The sequence below is a fragment of the Dendrobium catenatum genome, unplaced genomic scaffold (genome assembly GCF_001605985.2).
Source record: "Dendrobium catenatum unplaced genomic scaffold, ASM160598v2 fragScaff_scaffold_1220, whole genome shotgun sequence".
Taxonomy (NCBI): Eukaryota; Viridiplantae; Streptophyta; class Magnoliopsida; order Asparagales; family Orchidaceae; genus Dendrobium; species Dendrobium catenatum.
Window position 1 is genome coordinate 11493817 of NW_021319682.1, and position 21208 is coordinate 11515024.

Consider the following 21208-nt stretch of genomic DNA (forward strand, 5'->3'; position numbering starts at 1 on the left):
GTCTCTTCATGTTCTGAACTTATCATAAGTAATGTGGCTGGTTCCTATATAATTTCTTCCATCCAAGTAAAGTCAATTATTTTGTTATTTATTTATTTATTTTGTGATGGATTTATATACTATAAAAAGTCTATCACAAAAATTTTAATTATGATGGTCCTTCAAACCAACTCGACATACTTTAAGATTAGTGCAAAATATAAGTAATTAATATTACATAAATCTCAAAACATATCTAAGGAATTTGAGCCAATATTAACTGCATTTTGGTCATGATTTTTTGACATATATAATTTTTTATTTATACACAGATCACTTGATACGGCATCAGAAAATCATCTTCATAGGGCATGAATCTCGAGACAAAATCAAAGCCGGAAACTTCAAAAATTAAATCCGGGATCACCTAAACTTCGATTTCAGCTAACTTACAGCCAAACTGAGCGTCTCAAAAATACGAACCCAATGACACCAAATTTGACTCAATCCGAGCCCAAATGAGTCCAAAATAAGGACTCGAAGTGTTGTTGGAAGATTCGTACCACTATTTGAGTTACCAAACGGTTTCCAAATATGACAAGCTTATAGTCAAATCGAGCGACTCGATGAGACGAATCCAACGAGCCCAAGATCACTGAATTCCGAAATCATTAAGGCCTCCAAATGTCTGACGAACGGTCCATGATCAAGGGATTCAATATCGGCCATCCATCCAACCACTCTACATTTACCCTTGATCTCTCACATATTTACAAGTCATGTCACTCCATAAAATCTATAAATAGACCCCTCATTTCTCTTGAAAGGGGAACCAAGTAAGAAGAGAAGGAGAGAAGAAGAGAAGAGAAGAAAGAGGCTCCTCCTCGACCACCGCCGGAGTTTCGCTGGACCCCTGTTGGAGTTTTGCCGGACCACCTCCTGAATTTCGCCGGACCACCGCCGAAACTTTGCCGGACCACCTAAGGCCCTCGCCTTCGCCGGACCACCCCCTGAGGCCCTCGCCGTCGTCGGACCACCACCTAAGGCTTGGAGTTCTGCCATACCATTATCTGAATCCCGAAGTTCTGCCGTTCCATCACCTGACACCTGGACTTCTGTTGTACAATTATTACTTGTAATCTAATCGCCCTTGGAGGCGAGTTAGACAATTGTAACCAAAATGACGTGAAGTGAAGGAGTACTATTTTGCAGCTCCAGCATCGACTTCATTCCCACTTCGATATCCCTCGCCACTTTCCTCTGTCCCCTACGCGCTCCCGATCCTCGCTACTTATCGGATCACCATGATGGCCCCGCCGATACAGCTACATTGAACAGTCACCGGGATTCTGATGCCGCCATGAAGATGAGGAGCTCTGTCGTGGACGAGGTCGAGTTCTACGAGTCGCTTGATCGAATCCTTTCCTCCTCTTGTTCTTCTACCTCTGCATCTGACGACGAAGCCGATCACCGTCATCGCCACCGCTTCCCGCCCCCATCGCCGGCGGCGGTGGCGGCTGCCTATGAGGTATGGATCGCGGAGCCGGGGCCCGTTGAGGAGCGGCGAAGGCGGCTTCTTCAAATGATGGGGCTTACAGGCGATAAGGCACTCTCACGCGGGAAACCCCCAATTGCGATCGTGAATTCCGCTGAAATTCCCTTGTCGGTTTCATACAAAGAAGTCTATCGGCGAATGGACCAGTTTTCTTCTTCTATCCTATTTTCTCGATCTAGATCCGATGGCGACGTCGATTCCTCCGCTGGGAATCGGCAGCTTCTCGTGCCGCCGCGATCTCCCGTTGTGCTAGATGTTGGTGATGACCCGCGGTGCACCATTAGGAATCTGGACACGGGGAGGGAGTTTGTGGTGAAGGAGTTTAGGGATGATGGAATGTGGAAAAATCTAAGGGAGATAGGTACGGGTCAGCAGCTGACCATGGAGGAGTTCGAGATGTGCATGGGGAGATCACCGATTGTTCAGGAGCTCATGCGCCGGCAGAGTGTACATTATTGCGGCGCTAGTGCTGGTGGCCAGATCTCTGGAGATGGCATGGAGATTAGGTTGAAGAAGAGGAGGAGCTGGCTTAAGAGCATCACGAATATGGCCGGGATTGCCGTGCACCAATTTGATAAGCGGAGCAGCGATGAGAGGGACTCTTCGTCGGAGAGAGGGAGGAGATCGAGTTCAGCCACTGACGATAGCCAGGATGGATCCGATCATCTTTTCCATGGCGCTGAGCGAATCAGAGCTCGGCGGTGTGGGAAGTCGTACAAGGAGCTTAGTGGGCTTTACTTGACTCAGGATATTCAAGCGCATACTGGATCGATATGGAGCATTAGGTTCAGTTTGGATGGGCGTTATCTTGCCAGTGCAGGAGAGGACTGTGTAATCCATGTTTGGCAGGCATTAGAGCGTAAGCGCAAAGGATGTCTGGAAATGGAAGGAGCAACAGGGGAGAATGGGAACGGTAATGGATATATAACGGCATTCAGTAATGGGACTCCTGAAGTTGCATTTGCTTTAGCTTGCATGGAAGCCAACCATTGGGAGAAAAAGAGACCTAAGATATCTAGTGGCAGGAAGTCTTTTAGTTTGGATAACATTATTGTACCAGAACTCTTTTTTGCTCTTGAGGAGAAACCTCTCCGCTCTTTTAAGGGTCATCTTGATGACGTTCTGGATCTATGTTGGTCTAAATCTCAGGTTTTTCTATTCATCTGCTCTTACGCTGAATTCTTTTTCTAAAACTTGTTAAAGGATGGTTATATTATAGCACTCTTGCTCTTATAGATGATAATGCAGGTTAACGTATTGCTGTTTTTAAAATTTTCCTTGGCCAAAATTTAAATATATATAGTCAAGTATTGTGTGGAAAATTTAACGAATATGATAGTTAAACTTTCGAGGGCTACTCTTTACACTTGGGTAGAAATTTTTTTTTTTTCTTTTATTGATTTGAGTTCTAAATGTAGTTTGCTATTCTTGCTTTACTATTGATTGAGACCTCTTGTTTCACTGAAAATTCATTGCATCAATTGGTGGTTGGTTACTTGGTTATATGTATAAACACCAAGTTCAGTATTGATAGCAACTGCATAGAAATATAAAGACTCTAATAGACCGGCTAAGCTGATGGGCCCCACTAGCTGGGTGGCAGGCAAGAAGATCAAAGAGGACTAATTACTTATCATAGAAGACCAAGATTGGGAAGGAATTAAGAATACTTAATTAGGGAAGGATGGCCGATTTGGTTGAGAGGAAATTATGAATGTTTGTTTAGGGAAATAGAGATGATTTGATTGAGAGGTAATTATGAATGTTCTAAATATGGTTATTGTGTGTTAGAAAGGATTTAATCAGGGATGTTTTAATTATGAAGGCTTTCTTAATCATGCTTATGTTATTTAGGAAGATCCTAATTATTTAGGATGGTTTCCTAAAATATGTTTATGTTGATTAGGAATGTTCTATTTGTATTATGATGTTCTAGGGTTATTTAAGAGGAAGTTTGTCTGTGGTTTAGGGTGTGCTATTGTTGAGTTTTGTGTTTTGTTGTAGCTCTTTTGTTTGAGGGCTTTCTAGCGGCGTCTAAGTTGATTGGGAGAGATGATATGCTTATCTAATGGTAGATCTCTTGTATCTTGTCTTTTCCTTTATGTATAATCCAATAAAAAGTGTTTTTGAGTGTTCTTCTTCATCGTTTACTCGTTACCAATCTCTGTTTTGCTAGAATTGAATATTCAACCAAGGTCTTCTTCAAGTTTTGCATCTACTTTGTATCAAATTGGTATCAGAGCGGTGTCCCGGGCTGAAATTTTAGTCCTCATCGCTGATTTATGCTATATATTTCTTCCTGTCTTGCTGATTTTCACTGTTTAACAACCGATTCACTGATGTTTTGTTGTTTTTCACGGTTTGGAACCTAGATCCGTGAATGATATCAAAAAAGATGGATGTATTGAAAGGAGAGAGAACAATTCTAGGCCAACATGGAGAAAAAAAATATTTGGATGTGGAAGGAAGGCTCTCATCCATTGAGAACCGCTTTGAGAAATTTGAGGATATTCTGAAAAAGATGATCAAGATGCAGTCGAAGGCTTCGCCGACGATTCCTCGGTTGAACCTAGGGAAAGAAAATTCTGGAGGAGATGATGAGAAAACTCGTGGAGATGCGATCCAAAACCTCACCGATGGTTCCAATTGCTAACCCTAATCAAGTATTGATCGGGATTCTTTTGGTTGTATCTAAAGGGAAAGGGATCAGGCGGAAAGAGTTCGATTAAGAGAGCTCCTTTCATCAAGAGACACCTCCTAGGGCTTCGATCAGAGCTCCTTTATGAAATTGCCCTCCAACACTGTCTCAGAAAGTCTCCCCAATTGGCTAGAAAGGTACTCAAATCTCTCTCGATAATCCATCATTGTCCCTTCCTGAACCAAAGTAAAGAACTGCTCATAGAAGTCTCTTCCCTGACTGGTTTGGAAATGTTCTAATAAACTATCTTTGAACTCCCTCCACAATCGAATTGGTTCTCTTATGTTTCTCCACTAATACCAAGACAAGGCCTTCCCTTCCAACATAATCTGCTGCCTTGAATCTCTCCTTCTCTGTCAACCTATTCACTACAAAGTATTTTTCCACCTCATTGATCCACCACCACCCATGAGCATCTTCCCCCTAAAAAACCGGCATCTTTAGCTTTCTCACTCTTGGATCCCCTTTGCCCCAACTTCCTCTTTTAGCTCTGGCTCCTCCGATTTAGTGATTGTTATGATCTCTTCATTGTTCTCTCTCAACCCTCTTTTGTTCATAGATATCATCTTCCTCAAAATTAGCCATCCGTATTCCACCTCATAGATCCACCCTTGAGCATCTTCCCCCTAAAAAACAAGCATCTTCAGCTTTCTCACTCTTGGATTCCCTCCGCCCCAACTTTCTCTTCCACCTACGACTCCTCTCATGTAGCGATTGTTATGATCTCTTCATTGTTCTCTCTCGACCCTCTTCATTTCATAGATAATATCTTCCTCAAAATCAGTCCACTGTATTTATTTCTCCAAATTTCTCCTCATGTTATATCCTTTCACCCATTTCCCTCCTGGTTATCGATTCAAGAGGTGGCATATTTCCCCTGTCGCTCAAGATTACTACCTGTCGATCATCCCTCATTGTGTCGATATTAGGGTTTACCCCACTTCCTTGGCTACCCGCCGGTGCCTTGCCTCTGATTTTGCCGGTTGGATGCGAAGCTCCAATATTTCTTTCATCATGTCCTCTAGGTTAGAAAATCTTCCTTTCATGAATGAACATTTCCTCAACTTTAGATTTAAATTGACCAACTTCTCCTTCTAGTTTCCCTTCCAAAGCACTCACTTTCTTCGGTGTCATAGGTCCCGAGTCTTGCTCTGATACCAATTTGATAGGACTTGAAGATCAAAACAACACACGACAATATAAAAAAAACAGCAACTTATTCCAAATAGATCCAGAAATAACACCAAGAGAATTGTTTTTACTAATTTCCAAGCAAAGTAAGATAAGGTATAAGTTGATTCATTGTTCGAGAGGAGAATCGGCTCTCTCACAATTCCTAGCATCTGCTAGAAACCACAAACACCTCACAAAAACTCCTATAGAAATTTAAAATATAATAAAACATAACCCTCCATATTCTCCCCTTTAACCACCATAAATCCTCTAATAAATGCCACTTATGTTTTTCCCAAAGAGTTCCCCCTTTCCCAAGGCGTTTTCTCCCAAAGCCTCTTCTCCTATAGGTGATAAAGGAGGCCCTAGGCTCCACTCGGACAGCTGGGCTGCTGTCTGCCTGGGCAACTTTGCTGTTGCGAGCTGCATCAAAGGGATATGATCTTACGATGCTAAGTGCCCAATCGAGAGAGATGGTAATCTTTCTTTGCTCATTCCTGACTAGATTCATTGGAGTGAATCTTGTGGAAAAGCAAGATCCGTCGCCGGAGAGGAAGAAGAAGAATGAACAATGAAAATGAAGATTTGTTTTATTATCTTGTTTTGTCCTTAGTACATAATGACATATATATAATATATTTTGTAACAACTCTTTACACGTGCCGGCTCTCATAGGTTGATTTGTAATACCGGAGCTTTCTTGTGTTTTGAGCTCTGATAGCCCCCCGCAAACAAACGGGTCTGGAGAGATCGTTAGTTTGCTTCGTAAGAGCTTGTAACGTGCGGTGGAAAGTGGCTTGGTGAGTAGATCTGCGAGTTGATCCACCGTTTTGATCGGAAGAAGACGGATATGGTTGTTGATAATGTTCTCGCGAAGGAACCGATGATCGATCTCTATATGCTTTGTCCTCGCGTGGAAAATTGGGTTGTTGGCGGAGAGCGATGGCGGAAGTATTGTCGCAGTAGAGATCGACTGGCTGGTCATGCGGAATCTGAAAATCAGTGAGCAGTCCCTTGAGCCAGATGATGTCGGCCATTGGCGGCTGCGAGTGCCCTGTATTCGGACTCGGTGGAAGAGCGAGATACAGTAGACTGCTTCTTAACGGCCCATGAAATCAGAGTATTGCCGAGAAATGAGCAATACCCTGTTGTGGATTTGCGAGTGACTGGATCGCTGGCCCAGTCGGCGTCGGAGTAGGAGCGCAGATGCAAATCTGATTTGGTGATGGGCAGTCCGAAGTGAGCTGTGCCTTTGACGTAGCGAATGAGTCGTTTGAGCATGAAGAAGTGAGGAATCTGCGTATCGTGCATATGCTGAGACAGGCTGTTGACGGCATATGCGATGTCCGGACGAGTGATAGTGAGATATTGGAGAGCTCCTGTTAGTTGCCTGTATAATGATGGATCGGACCAGGTGGAGTCAAGCTGTATGTCCGTTGGTAATTTGGTGGCTGAGGGATTAGCAACAGGTTTACACCTGAGAAGAGTAGATTGTTGAACAATGGAATTAGCATATAATTGTTGAGATAAGAAATACGTATCTGTATCGTGTTGAATTTTTATTCCGAGAAAGTGGTTGGCATTGCCGAGATTTTTGAGAGAGAAGGTTGAATGAAGCTTGCGGAGGATTTCTGAGAGAAATGCTTCGTCATTGCCAGTGACTAAGATGTCGTCGACGTAGACCAGTAAGAAGATGACGATGCTTCCATTATGAAGTGTGAGCAATGATGGATCGGATTTGCTGTGATGAAATCCGAGCTTGGTAAGGTAGTTGGTGAATGTGGTATACCACTCCCTCGGAGCTTGGCGGAGACCGTAGATTGCTTTCCTTAGAAGACAAACGTGATGAGGGTGAAGTGAATCTTCGAACCCCTTGGGTTGCCGCATATAGACGGTATCGTCGAGTGAGCCGTGGAGAAACGCGTTCTCGATATCTAGTTGATGGATTTTCCATCCATGATGGAGTGCTACGGTGAAGAGGACGCGTATGGTTGGTAATTTGGCTACCGGACTGAATGTCTCGACGTAGTCGTAGCCAAGTTCTTCTTGGTTACCGAGTGAAACCAAGCGTGCTTTGAATCGGGCTACCGAGCCGTCCGAATGAAATTTGCGTCGGAATGTCCATTTGCAGCCGAGAATAGGAGAGTTTGGTGGAGGTGGAACCAATGTCCATGTACCTTGTTTCTGTAACGCGAAGAACTCAGCCGCCATGGCTTGCCGCCATTCAAACGATTTGTTGGCCTCATTGTAGCTTGATGGGTCAGAGGAAGTAGACTCCTGATGGAGGAGATTAAGTCGGTAGACTGGTCTTAGATGTCCGGTTTGAGACCTGGTGGTCATGGGATGCCTTGCCAGGGTATTTGGTGGAGATGCAGACGTGGAAACAGACATTGGTGGCTGGTCTGGTAGCACCGTGGTCGGATGGATATTTTTAGTTGATGTGGAGGATTTCTTGATGTTGGATGCGATGGTGTTATTTGGTTTGGCTGTGGCTGGTAGTGGTAGAAGCAGAGGAATAGGCAATGCCGAGGATTTATGTGGCGTGAGCGGGTGCTGGGTCTTGAATGGAAAGGATGTTTCAACGAACTTCACTTTTCTAGAAATAAGGATAGAATTGGTGCGGTTGTTCCAGCACCGGTATCCTTTATGGTTATCGGCGTAACCAAGAAATGTGCAAGCTTCTGACTTGGGCTGCAGTTTATTGTAGGAGTGGCTGGGCAATAGCGGGAAGCATTCGCAGCGAAAGGTGCGAAGTTGCACGTAATCAGGTTTGATTTGAAACATAAGTTGTATAGGAGCAGTGTGACCGGTGGTAGGTGTGGGCATACGGTTAATTAGGTAGACGGCGGTAACCACTGCATCCGGCCAAAAAGTGATAGGCATGGAGGCCGTGTGAAGCATTGTCCTAGCGGTTTCAATAATATGACGGTGCTTGCGTTCTGCAAGACCGTTTTGTTCGGAGGTATAGGGACATGAGAGCTAATGCTGAATGCCTCTTTGTTTAAGAAAACCGTCAAACTCGTGATTAACGAACTCTCGGCCTCCATCGGTACGAATGATTTGTATGTTCCTGTTAGTTTGTCTTTCAATAAAAATCACAAAGTTAATGAAAATTTTAGAAACTTTAGATTTCATTGTACACGGAAAAATCCAGCTGAAACGAGAAAAATCGTCGACTATGAGAAGGTAATATCGAAGCCCCTGATTTGAAGGAGCCGGGGAAGGACCCCAAACATCTGAGTGAAGTAAAGCAAGAAGAGTATTAGTCTTTTTAACAGAAATCAAAAAAACGAGCTTGTGACTTTTACAAGAATTACAAGAACTACAATTTAAGGGTTGAGATCTAATGTGAAGCTGCTGGTTATCATGCGAAATTTTGGTGAGAATGCTGCGGTGAGGGTGACCCAATCTTTCGTGCTAGTTTGGAGTTGATGTGCGTATGGCCGAGAACGTTTGTTGAGCTGATTCTTGATTCTTGATGGAGATCGGATAGAGGCCCGCCTTACACGGTCCTTGAAGAAGGATTTTGTGTGTCTGCAGATCCTTACAAGTGAAACCATTCGGATCAAACGTAATGGACAGATTGTTGTCCTTTACGAGTTTGGATATGGAGATTAAATTATAGGAAATAGCAGGTATATGTAAAAGATTTGATAGAGATAACATACGGTCTGGGGTTGGAAGGAGCCCGGTACCAGAGTGTGCGATTGGGATAGTTCTGCCGTCGCCGACAGTAATTTGATCCGAACCTTGATAGGGTGAGGCATGACTGATGTTGTCTGAGTCGTAGGTCATGTGTGATGAAGCGCCCGAGTCCAGATATCAGTCGGTGGATGTCGTATCGGAGGAGGAGGCGAGAAGCGCCTGACCGGTATTGGTTTGTGGGGTGGGTGTGATGTAGTTGGCATTGTGTCTATGCCAACATACCTCCGCCGAGTGGCCACGCTTGGTGCAAATTTGGCACGTCACAGAGGATTTGGACGTGGTTATTGATTGTTGATTGGCGGGTTGTTGCGATCGACCGCGTCCACGGCGTCCTCTGCCGCGATTGGTGTAGAGAGCGGTGTTGTTGTCTGGTTGAACTGAGAGACGTTGAGTGTCTGCCCGTAAATGAAGTTCTTCCGTGATGAGCATTGCATAGAAATTGTCGAGAGTCAGAGGTGATTGCAGATGCCGGACGGACGTTTTGAACGACTGGTAAGCTGGAGGCAGTCCGTTCAAGATGTAGATAATAATATCTTCGGTGTCCAGGTTAGAGCCAGCGGAAGTGATCTGATCAATGATTTTCTACCATTTGGATCAAACGTAATGGACAGATTGTTGTCCTTTACGAGTTTGGATATGGAGATTAAATTATAGGAAATAGCAGGTATATGTAAAAGATTTGATAGAGATAACATACGGTCTGGGGTTGGAAGGAGCCCGGTACCAGAGTGTGCGATTGGGATAGTTCTGCCGTCGCCGACAGTAATTTGATCCGAACCTTGATAGGGTGAGGCATGACTGATGTTGTCTGAGCCGTAGGTCATGTGTGATGAAGCGCCCGAGTCCAGATATCAGTCGGTGGATGTCGTATCGGAGGAGGAGGCGAGAAGCGCCTGACCGGTATTGGTTTGTGGGGTGGGTGTGATGTAGTTGGCATTGTGTCTATGCCAACATACCTCCGCCGAGTGGCCACGCTTGGTGCAAATTTGGCACGTCACAGAGGATTTGGACGTGGTTATTGATTGTTGATTGGCGGGTTGTTGCGATCGACCGCGTCCACGGCGTCCTCTGCCGCGATTGGTGTAGAGAGCGGTGTTGTTGTCTGGTTGAACTGAGAGACGTTGAGTGTCTGCCCGTAAATGAAGTTCTTCCGTGATGAGCATTGCATAGAAATTGTCGAGAGTCAGAGGTGATTGCAGATGCCGGACGGACGTTTTGAACGACTGGTAAGCTGGAGGCAGTCCGTTCAAGATGTAGATAATAATATCTTCGGTGTCCAGGTTAGAGCCAGCGGAAGTGATCTGATCAATGATTTTCTTGATGTCCGTCAAGTACTCCTGCATCGACAGATTTATCATAGATATGTTGTGTAACTCGCTCTTAAGTTGTATTACCTTGGAGCGATTTGAAGATTGGAACCGAGTTTGTAATGCTGCCCAAATTTCATAGGTAGATTCAAGGTGCATTACAAACGGAATAACAGGGGCAGAGATCGTTGAACAGATGGCTGCAGCTAGATTTTGATTTGTGATAAGCCATTTAGAGGAGTGGAGATCAAGATCAGATGAATCTTGATCAACTGAAAGAGATTTTGAGGTGGTGGGCGGATCAAGAAACTGTGAGAAGCCATTGGCTTTGAACAATTTTAAGATTTGATTCCGCCATACCGGATAGTTATCCGGAGTGAGATGATGAGGAACCAGTGATTTCAGGTTAGAGAGAATGAATTTGGGTAGAGAAAGTTCTTATCATTGGGTTCTTCGATTGTGGTAGCGAGATGGGATGAAGCTGTGGGAGACGCTTCAGTCGCCATGGACGGTCCGTGCGATCGACCGTGCTCTGATACCATGTGGAAAAGGAAGATCCGTCGCCGGAGAGGAAGAAGAAGAATGAACAATGAAAATGAAGATTTGTTTTATTATCTTGTTTTGTCCTTAGTACATAATGACATATATATAATATATTTTGTAACAGCTCTTTACACGTTGCCGGCTCTCATAGGTTGATTTGTAATACCGGAGCTTTCTTGTGTTTTGAGCTCTGATAAATCTCATATGAAAAGAGAGAGGATATGATCAATTATTCAAGAGATCTTGTAACATGATAGAGGTTCAGAGGATTCATGATTATGTAGTGGAGAAGGTTAGCGTGGGCCAAAAGGATCAAAGCTGTTGAATGGATTCTGCTTAGCTGAGAAGGTTGATGTAGGTCAAAAGGATCAAGATTTTTTAGTAAAGCTCTACTAAGCCAAGTTATATCTTCAATTGAGAGTTTGTTTGTAAATCGTTTGTGTGCTACCCTTTCAATGCCTACAAATGTAACGCCGCCTTCTCCATAACAATCTTTGTTTCTTGATAGCTGATTATTTATTTTATGTGAGACTTTTGATTTCCTCTTCTCGCAACTGACTCCCTGACGATAAAGTGGAACACCATAAAGGGGAACATCTGGGGGATAAGAAATGGATTTGAGAGAGAAAACTTGAGAAAGTTCTGAGCTGAGGAGAACTAGAGAGAGTAGAGCAGGACCAAGGAATTCAAGAAGAGAGCATTCCTCTTCCACCCGTGCTCAGATTCTTCTGGAATAAAATAAGAAATCCAAGATTACCAATTTTTCTTTCCAATACCCCCAATTGCCCATCATTCACGTCTTTCTAATCACTTTCTACTGGAACCCACGTGATCTCTGATCACTAATCTGTAATACCAAAATTTATAACAGCATTTTGAACCTGTTCTTATTGTAGAACATAGGATTATTCTTATTTATTTTAAATCATCTATTCTTATTATGATTATCATGACTATTACAACAGATCAATCTACTGGGTTCATTAACAAATTTAGGTCTATCTTAATCTATTATGTACCAAAAATTTGAATAATGAAACTCTTCTGTTTTCTTTGTTGAGATTTGTTTTCCGCATAAAAGCAGCCATTATGGTTAAAGAGCATCTGATAGCATGTTTTAGTGGGAATAGCAACGACGAGCTAGTCTATGTTCATAAAATGCTGACTTGCTCCCTTCTGTCTGACTGAATTTCTATCTCATCAAATTAACCCTGATCTCGATAGCTGAAGATTTTTATTATGCCGATTATTGTTTGCTTCTCGTTTAATCTGTTATATTTTGTGCTTATGGAAAAAAATTAGAGTACATATCTCATATTGAATATTAACCTTTTCTAGGTTACAATTAACGCTAATTGTTTGAATGGCAGTATCTACTTTCATCTTCAATGGACAAGACCGTTAGGTTGTGGCATATGTCTAGCATTACCTGCCTGAAAATCTTTTCACACAGCGACTATGGTAAGCATTACCCGCATAGCTTAGGTTTTGTTTGGGAAGGCTTTTTTGCTGCTTCTTAAATTAATTTTTTAGTTAAAATTTTTTAAACTTTTGTATCAAAAAGTTGCTTTAAGAAGTAGGAGGAAAACCATCCCAAGCAAAACCTTAGTTTTGATATTTTGCTTTAGCTAACGCCAATTTAATACATTTTAAATGTTTTCGCTGCAGTTACTTGCATCCAGTTCAATCCTGTTGATGACAGGTACTTCATTAGCGGATCTCTAGATAAGAAAATCCGGATATGGAGCGTAGCCGATCGCCGAGTTGTTGATTGGAATGATCTTCATGAAATGGTGACTGCTGCATGTTATACGCCTGATGGAAAGGTTTCAACTTTGACGCCAAAATGTGTTCCGGTCTTTTGAATAGAATATACAATGAATTGGGAACTACTCATTCATTTATCTCTGCACTAGTGGGTTCAATGATATCTTTATATTGTCTTTTCAAGGGTGCTTTGGTAGGATCGCACAAGGGGAGCTGCTACTTGTATGACACAACAGGTTTGGATAACATTGCCAAGCTTTCTGCACTGCTGTTTTGGTGAATGAAATATAGCTCACTCTAGCTCAGTTGCTCTTTTTCTAATTATATTTTTTTTGGATTGAGTATTCCCAAATTTAGGCTAATATGGTTGTACAAGTTCCAAACTTTGGGTAAGAAAGCTATTTGTCCATGCTTATAAGAGCTGGAGATTTAGTAGTTTGGTCAATAATATTAGTACTGTTTTGTTCCATTTCAAGTTTTTGGTGTTTGGTTTGGAGCAAAATAAATGCAAGGTAAAATTTTGAGTGATTTAAAATACTCTAAAATCTCTATTTCTAGATTAATTATTCTGTGTGGACGCTTAACACTGTCCAGAGACCAACCAAAATGCGCCACATCACCCCTGTGCTCGGTACTGCTGACGTGACGCATTCTGGTTGGTCTCTAGATGTCGTTCTGCGTCCGGCCTCCGCACTAAATAATTTCTCCTATTTCTATTGCATTTCAAATCTTGCACAACACTCATTCATGTTGCCTACTCGTTGCCTGCCCTCGCTGCCGAAGCCAGCTTGCATCTCTAGTCCTTGCCACATGCAATCGCCGTCTACGTCCGCTTGTGGTACCCTTGCCATTTCTTGCATCACCCACCCTCACCACTTGCACTCATACTATTTCAATGCATTTGATTTGTATCTAATCGATATTTCAAATGCATACTTTATAATCACTTTGCGTTACTAAAATGCATATATCTTGATCCTTTTTCTGATTTTTTTTTCTTCAAAAATTATATATATATTGAAAGCTCTAATCTTACATATTCTCTTTTTTGTTTTAGCAGATAACAAGTTGCATCAAAAAACTCAAATTGACCTGCAAAACAAGAAAAAGAAGTCGAGCCACAAGAAAATTACTGGTTTTCAGGTAACTTTTAAAATCAATCCATTATTTTATGTTTAATGCAGTATTATCAATCAAGAATTTGTTGCATATATTAACCTTTTTAATTCTACAGTTTGCTCCCGGGAGTAACACTGAAGTTTTTGTTACATCTGCTGATTCACGAATACGCGTTGTTAACGGTGTCCAGCTAGTCCACAAATTGAAAGGTGAAGAAACTATCTGATATGAATTGCTACTTATATTTGTGATTTTGAATATTCCAATTGCTGCATGCATTTGATTCTGTAGTACATTTAGGCTTTGTTTGTGACGGCTTTTTTAATGCTTCTTAAAGTACCTTTGTATTACAAAAATTAAAATATTTATACGAGAAAGCTGCTTTAAGAAGCAGAAAGAAAACCGTCCCAAACGAAGCCTTAGTGGTTCTAATAATTTCACTTTTTAAGAGTTGTAAAGTAATGCAAAAGTCTAAAGCATGAAATAGAGTTTTCTTGCTATTTAGCATCCTAGCATAAAGAAAAGTGACCATTATGGCATTATCCATATTTACAAATCTCATTTTCGTGATGGAATTCTATTTTTAGATTTGATCTGCAAATTTTCTTTCCTGTTTACTACAACTGCACAAGATGAATTCAATCTTTTACTGGTATGGAACTCATTTCCTGTTTTTTAAATCTGATCCACTCTTTTATTCTTGTCTTCTTTGTCATACCAACCCTGACTAGTATTAAGGTGAGACTTATGCTTCATTTGGGACAGATTTTTTACCGCTTCTTAAAGCAGTTTTTTAATACAAAAATTAAAAATTTTGTGCTAGAAAGTTATTTTAAGAAGCAGTAAGGAAGCTGTCCCAAATGAAGCCTTAGACTTCATTCAAGACGGTTTTCTGCTTTTTATTAAAGCAGCTTTTTAGTGTAAAAATTATTATTTTTATATTAAAAAGTTGCTTTAATAATCAATAATAAAGCTGTCTCAAACGAAGCTTTAATTTGAATCTCTTCTGCATCCATTTAAGATTTCAAACATATGAGAGGATGTTATAAACTAAAGTATAAAGACTTCATTTGGGGCAGCGTTTTCACATTTTATTGCTACCGCACTTTTGTTTGATTACAACATTATTGTTATTTTACAAAAATGATTTGTTATGAGAAATAGTTATTTAACTTCTAGATCTGCAATAGTGTGATAACTGCAATTTTTTTAAATGAATAAAAGTAAGTTCATAATATCTATAACAATTTAAAAAAAAATTATTTCACAATTGTCTTGTGGTTGCTTTAACCAAAATGGTTCCAGTTTGTTTGGGATAACTTTTGACTTATTTTTTCACCACTTTCAAAGAAATTTTATATTAAAAAATCGCTTTAAAAAATAATAAGAAAATTATTTCAAATGAATTGGACAATTTTCTCATTGCTTTCTTAAATAGCTTTTTAGTATAAAATTTTTTTAATTAGAAATTTTTGTGCTCAAAAATTGCTTTTAAAAATATAAAAAAATTGTCCCAAAACGAAGCCTTAATTATTATGATTTTTTTTTATTTGTGTATATCAATGTTTTATCGTTGTAGCAGAGTCAATAGATAAAGTTGAATTTAGGCTTTATTTGAGACGACATTCTTACTGCTTCTTAAAACAATATTTTAGTACACTGAAAAGTTGCTTTAAGCAGCAGTAAGAAAGCCCCCAAATGAAGTCTTAGGTTTTTTTGTTTATGATGACTTTCTTGCTGCTTTAAGAAGCAGTAAAAAAGCCGTCCCAAAACGTAGCCTTAATCTACTCTCCTCTCTTCTCCTGGTTCCCTGATTTCAATTCCTCAACCTTGTAAGGCAGGATTTCGCAATACAAGCAGCCAAATCTCAGCTTCCCTAACGGCAAACGGAAACTACGCCGTCTGCGCGAGCGAGGACTCTCATGTTTACGTCTGGAGTCACTGTTTCGATCCCCAACCACGTCCAAAATGCAATGGCAGCAAGAACATCACACAATCCTATGAACATTTCCAGTGCCGCGACGTAACGGCGGCCATTCCTTGGCCAAACACCTGCAATTTGACCCCAGGATCAACTCCTCCCGGCGGAAACCAGAATAGCTACGGCGCCATTGATTCTCCCGGTCAAGCTATCCCTAACTCGAGCGCCGCCAATCTCTTCGGCGATAGAGCTTCGGCTACATGGCCGGAAGAAGAGCTGACGGTTTCCTCCACCTCGAGCAGTCCTCGCAGTGGAACAGATCCGAAAAATGGAGGAATTCATCTACTGAGAAACTCGGCTTGGGGAATGGTTATTGTGACTGCTGGGAGGGGAGGCCAAATCAGAACGTTTCAGAATTTTGGCTTTCCTGTAAAATCATAAGCAAGCTAATCGATTCTGTGCATAGAGAAGATGATTCAGATGCATATATGGTGAGGAATTTGTAATATTCAGATGTTTATTAATTATTATGATTTTTTTTATTAGTGTACGATAAAGCTGGTTAGAATTTTCATTAGCTCTAAATAGTGAGTGGGCTGAAGCAAAATTTAAACAAGAAATTACGTAGAAGACTTCAAATAAAAATTTGTGTTTTTTATTGGGTGTCTTTCAGGCATCATAAAATTTAGAGCTGTATTTCATATTTTTTGTACATTAAACTAGTTTGATGGGAAAATATATGGTAAGTTTTTTTTTTAATTTTATTTATTTATTTATGTTGAGTGTTGGAAAATTTGAATAGATTGAGTGAGTGTTTTATGTCTCGGAGTTGTATTAAAATTTAGCATGAACATATAAAAATAGTAAGAATAAATAAATTTTATAGGAAAAAACTCCAAAAGAGAAAAAATTATGGAGCATGACCCACTTGAAAATTTTTCTATGTAATAAGAAATGCAGGAATCCTCTGTTTCTTCACTGCTGCAAAAGAGAGGGATTAAATAAACGGTTGACTTTTCATGGAGAATTAAAAAAATTAAGCGTTCACAGGGAGACCATCTATACCTATAGATGCATAGCTTAAATTCTCCAATAGAGATTATGGAAGACAGGCGCCCATATGCAGATAGTTATACCCAACAAAATGGTTAAATCTTGTAAGTATTCAGGAAATGGTAAAGAATTTTTATACTGATCATCGATAACGATGGTGATTGTCGGTGGCAATAGTCGGTGGTGATTGTCAACGATAATAGCTGGAAAATGCAAGAAAGTTTTCTCTATTTTTCTCTATTCCTCCCCATCTCATGCGAAGAATGGGGTCTTATTTATAGGTTTTTTATGAGCATTTTGGTAATTTGAACAGTAATCCAAAACACTCTGTTGTATGACTTATGTTGACGCATTTGATCATAAAGTGTTTATTCAACAGTTAAGTGCCTTAATTTTTTTATTTATTATTTTTTATTTTTAGTTAAGTGCCTTAATGATGTCAAAATTTAGTGATCTTAGGCTTGTAGAATTCTTCTTGTCGAGCTCCTCAATTTAGCCATAAGCATGTCTAATTTATAGATCATTTGATCCTCCAACTAATGCCCTGAAACTTTCAAAAATGTTTAAAACCTTGACGTGAGCTCATTTGAGCTCGAATTGGATCAATTTTGGTTCATTGGGTTCATCTTGCCGAGACGTTCAGTTGGACTATAAGTTTGTTGAGATTGAATTTCGGATGGTCCCATATTTAATTTTGAAAGTTTCCAATTCAATGATGTCACAAGATTCTTGTTCGATCAAGATAATTTTTTTTTTTTTTGTAACGTATCAATTTATTTAAATTTAAGTTTATCCATACAAGTATAAATATTTATATATTTGCTGACTAAGATATTGTTTGTTTTTTCTTATTTGGCAAATAGGTTGGAAATTTTTTTATTCAAGGTTGATTTGCTTTATTAAATATGGAACCGAAATGCCTCGATAATATTTTTATTTTCTTACATATCTAAGGAGTTCTAAACTCCATAAAAATAATAATACAAAAACAAACAAACAAAAAAGTTCACAGAACATTAAACCAGTTTTTTTTATATGATTTTACTCGAAGAATAGGCAAATTAGGCTGGCTGAAAACAAGATATAAATTTAACTCTCTACGTTTACCAAAACTCTTCTATTTTCTTTTAAACTTTATTTAGGTTCTTCTGTGACAGCTTTCTTAATGCTTTATAAAATAGTGTTTTGAGATCGGGCATGTGGCCTGACGTTAGATGGAAGACTTTCTTCCCGCTCTCATCCGGACTCGAATCCCCTAATCTGCTCCACACAAAAAAAATCTTGAATTAGAATTTTTTTGTACTAAAAATTGTTTTAGAAAGCAATGAAAAAACTATCACAAACGAACCTTAGTAGTTTTAACTTTTAACTTTTTTATCTTTATATGCAATAATTTATAGCGAAAAATGTTAGCAATTAAAAGAGAAAAATAAAATTAAGTTAGGTGTTGCAAAGATGAGAATGCTCGAGTGAATGAGTGGCTCACTCTTAAAAGGCGGAACGTGAAATGAAATATGATTAGAGAGAGTAGTTTTATATGGTTTGGACACATAAAATGTTGATCTTCTGATGACCCAGTTAGGAGAGTATATTTATTAGATTTGACCTATGTTGTGATTTGTGAAAGGTAGGGATTTGTCCAGATTTGATTAGAAAATATTAGAATAATCTTTTTTATTATACTTAAATGAGGATTTGACTCATAACAAAACATAATGGAGGAAAATGATTCATGTAGGCCACCCTATGTGGTGGAATAAAGGCTTGATGTTGTTGGCGTTGTACAAAATTGTAATTGCATTTATATTAATAAAGTTTATTTTTTACTCTAAACCAAAATATGCAGCTCACCTTGATCTGTTATTTAGACGGTTTGGCTACAAATTAAGAGATTTTGAATTCAAATCTTACTTATGTGGTGTGTGTATGAGTTTACTTTAGTAAACCAAACCGCCGCAAATAAATAAAGGATCACCTTATATCACCTTGTAAACTTCAATATTTTATTCCTTGTACATATATTTGATATGGGGCTAGTAGTGTGAAATATTAAAATTAGATATGTAAATAACATAATATAAAGGATATGTATGTAAATTCCCCTAATAATTAATGTTCACAGTGTAAATAATTATTTGTTTGGTTATTTACTGTTATAAACAGTGGGATTGAAAGGTAAAAGCATTGAATAAGGCATGCCCATTGTATATATCTGCACCCATTTGAGGATGGCATTCAATAACCGCCGGCCATGAAATCGACGCCGCCGTTCCAAAAATCCAGGAAACCAGCAGGAAAAACCAGCGACTCCTCAACGGAAAAACTCGTAGAAAACTTCGATTCATCCATTTCTAACCCTTCTTTTGATCTTCCAAAACTATAATCCGTGGAAGGAAACAACGAAGTGGAGTTCACAGGGAAGCTAAAACCAGAGCTCACTGTCCCGAATTCAAATTCAAACGGTCGGAAATTCCTCGTAAGTAAATTTTCGAACCTATCATTGTTCTCCGTCACTGCCGGGGTAGTGATAGACGGAAAGTGCCCGGCGGCGGCGGAGGTGGAAGCGTTGGTGGTCGTGGTTGTCTTTTGGCGTTTGTTTTTGCGGCTGCCGCTGGCGGGAATGTTGCGGAGGACGCCGCCGGCGGTCCAGTGGCGGTGGCATGTGCGACAGAAGTGGCGCGGTTGAGTGAGGCTGTAGTTGTTATAGTAGCAGAACTTGGTGTTGGCGGAATAGCAGCGAGGGCACTTCAATGGCGGCGCTTTTTGGGTCTTTGATGCCTTCGGAATCTCCAATCCTTCCATCTTTAGAAAAAAAAAACATGTCAAAATCTGATTTTGAGAGGTTTTTGTTTTTTAAAATTTAAATTTTTTTAAGCTCAAAATAAAAATAATAATTTTAAAAATCATCGTGATTAAAATTGTTTGAAGATATAATGCCTCGAAAAATTTTCCTTTCTCGATCAGATTTTGATCTTAGTTTCATTTTGAAATGTTTCTATTTTGTTTGTTTGATTTGAGGGTGTCATCTAGGTTTAGACTTCATTTGGGACGACTTTTTGGTTACTTTTTAAAGGGACTTTTTAATATTTAAAAATTAATTTTTTAATTAAAATGCTTCTTTAAGAAACAATAAAAAAACCGTCATAAACAAAGTCTTAGATTTGCTTTGATAAGTTGATAAAGTAAATTTGAGTTAGCTTTAATTTGACTCAAACAATTATTATCTTGCAATATAATTATATTGTTTAAAAAATATTAACATAAAAATATTAAAATTCAAAATTTTATTTATATAATTATTAAAGAATAGAAGAATTAATATTGTTTATTTATCTAAAATAGTTTATTATTATTTTTATTTTATCACAACAAAATTTTTTATTGGAACCATTTTTGCTATCTAAAATATATGAACTTACTGGGAGCTAGTGCTCAAACTTAATTGATTAGTCGAGTGCATTCTCATATAGCTCAAATTAGACTCGGCTTATTTGCACCTTTAATTTAGCATATTATATTTTATAAAGTTTAATTTTGACTTTTTTAAAACATTCTTCATAAATATATATAGACAAAATTTGATAAATTCGAAAGAATAATTTTTTTAAAAATTTTAGTCAAATTGAATAATTTTAATTGACTTATGTTGATTTCTATAAGAAAAAAAGACCTGTTGTTAGTTCATTTTAAGATAAATTATCATAGACAAAGGTCCTATTTCTAGCTTTAATTTAAGAATTTCCAATTTAGTTTGGTCTGGCAGTTACAACTTCCAACCATTCAATTGTTCAGTGTTTTTTTTTTTTACTTAATGTAGGTGTTGCAAAGATAAGAATGTTTAGGTAGATGAGTGCCTTTCCACTTAGGGGCTGTTTGGTAGTAGGATTTAGGTCGGATTTGAGCGAAATCCAGCCAAACAGCTTAAAATGCAAAACCAAATCTCACTGTAAATGAAAGCCGTTGCAGACGTAAAATTCTGCATTTTCGTGCTAAATCCCAGATTTCTGAAATGCTTTTTTTGCCGGATTTACGAAATCTATTGGCTCGAGAGGAAGAGTTCGCTCGTTAAATCCGCTCTATAGCCAAACAGTCACGCGTTATTTAATATTATTTATCATGAATGTTACCAAAAAATTTTGAGGATTTAGGCCCCTCAGGATTTTCAAAGTCAAATCCTGGGTGCTACCAAATTGCCCCTTAGAGATAGAATACAAAATGAGCATGTACATGAAAAGGCTGAAGTAGCTTCAATAGCATATAAGTTTTGAGAGAGTTAGTTGCCTTAGATGGTATGATCACATAAAATGTTAACATTCCAATGGGCAAATCATTACGTGTGGAGTCCAGACGTCGGCTAGAGTCCATTAAATTAACATGTGTAATGTCAC

The 21208-nt window shown here is 39.2% G+C and overlaps 2 protein-coding genes across 3 annotated transcripts; one reads left to right on the forward strand and one right to left on the reverse strand.

The window, feature by feature from the left end:
• The first annotated feature begins 1168 nt into the window (after positions 1-1168).
• Positions 1169-16451, forward strand: LOC110115174 (WD repeat-containing protein 44-like). Of its 2 annotated transcripts, none has more exons than XM_020848333.2 (7): positions 1169-2683; positions 12331-12421; positions 12629-12786; positions 12912-12963; positions 13788-13870; positions 13962-14055; positions 15684-16002. In XM_020848333.2, exons 1-7 carry the CDS (start codon positions 1340-1342, stop codon positions 15848-15850), a joined length of 1989 nt encoding a protein of 662 aa, XP_020703992.1. In that variant the 5' UTR covers positions 1169-1339; the 3' UTR covers positions 15851-16002. The 2 variants fall into 2 exon arrangements, with proteins under 2 accessions (XP_020703992.1, XP_020703991.1); XM_020848332.2 differs by having other exon boundaries at positions 1170-2683; positions 15688-16451.
• Positions 16452-19055: 2604 nt separating this feature from the next.
• LOC110115148 (dof zinc finger protein DOF1.4-like) lies at positions 19056-19622 on the reverse strand. The gene has a single exon (XM_020848285.2). It carries the CDS (start codon positions 19620-19622, stop codon positions 19056-19058), a length of 567 nt encoding a protein of 188 aa, XP_020703944.1.
• Positions 19623-21208: the final 1586 nt, after the last annotated feature.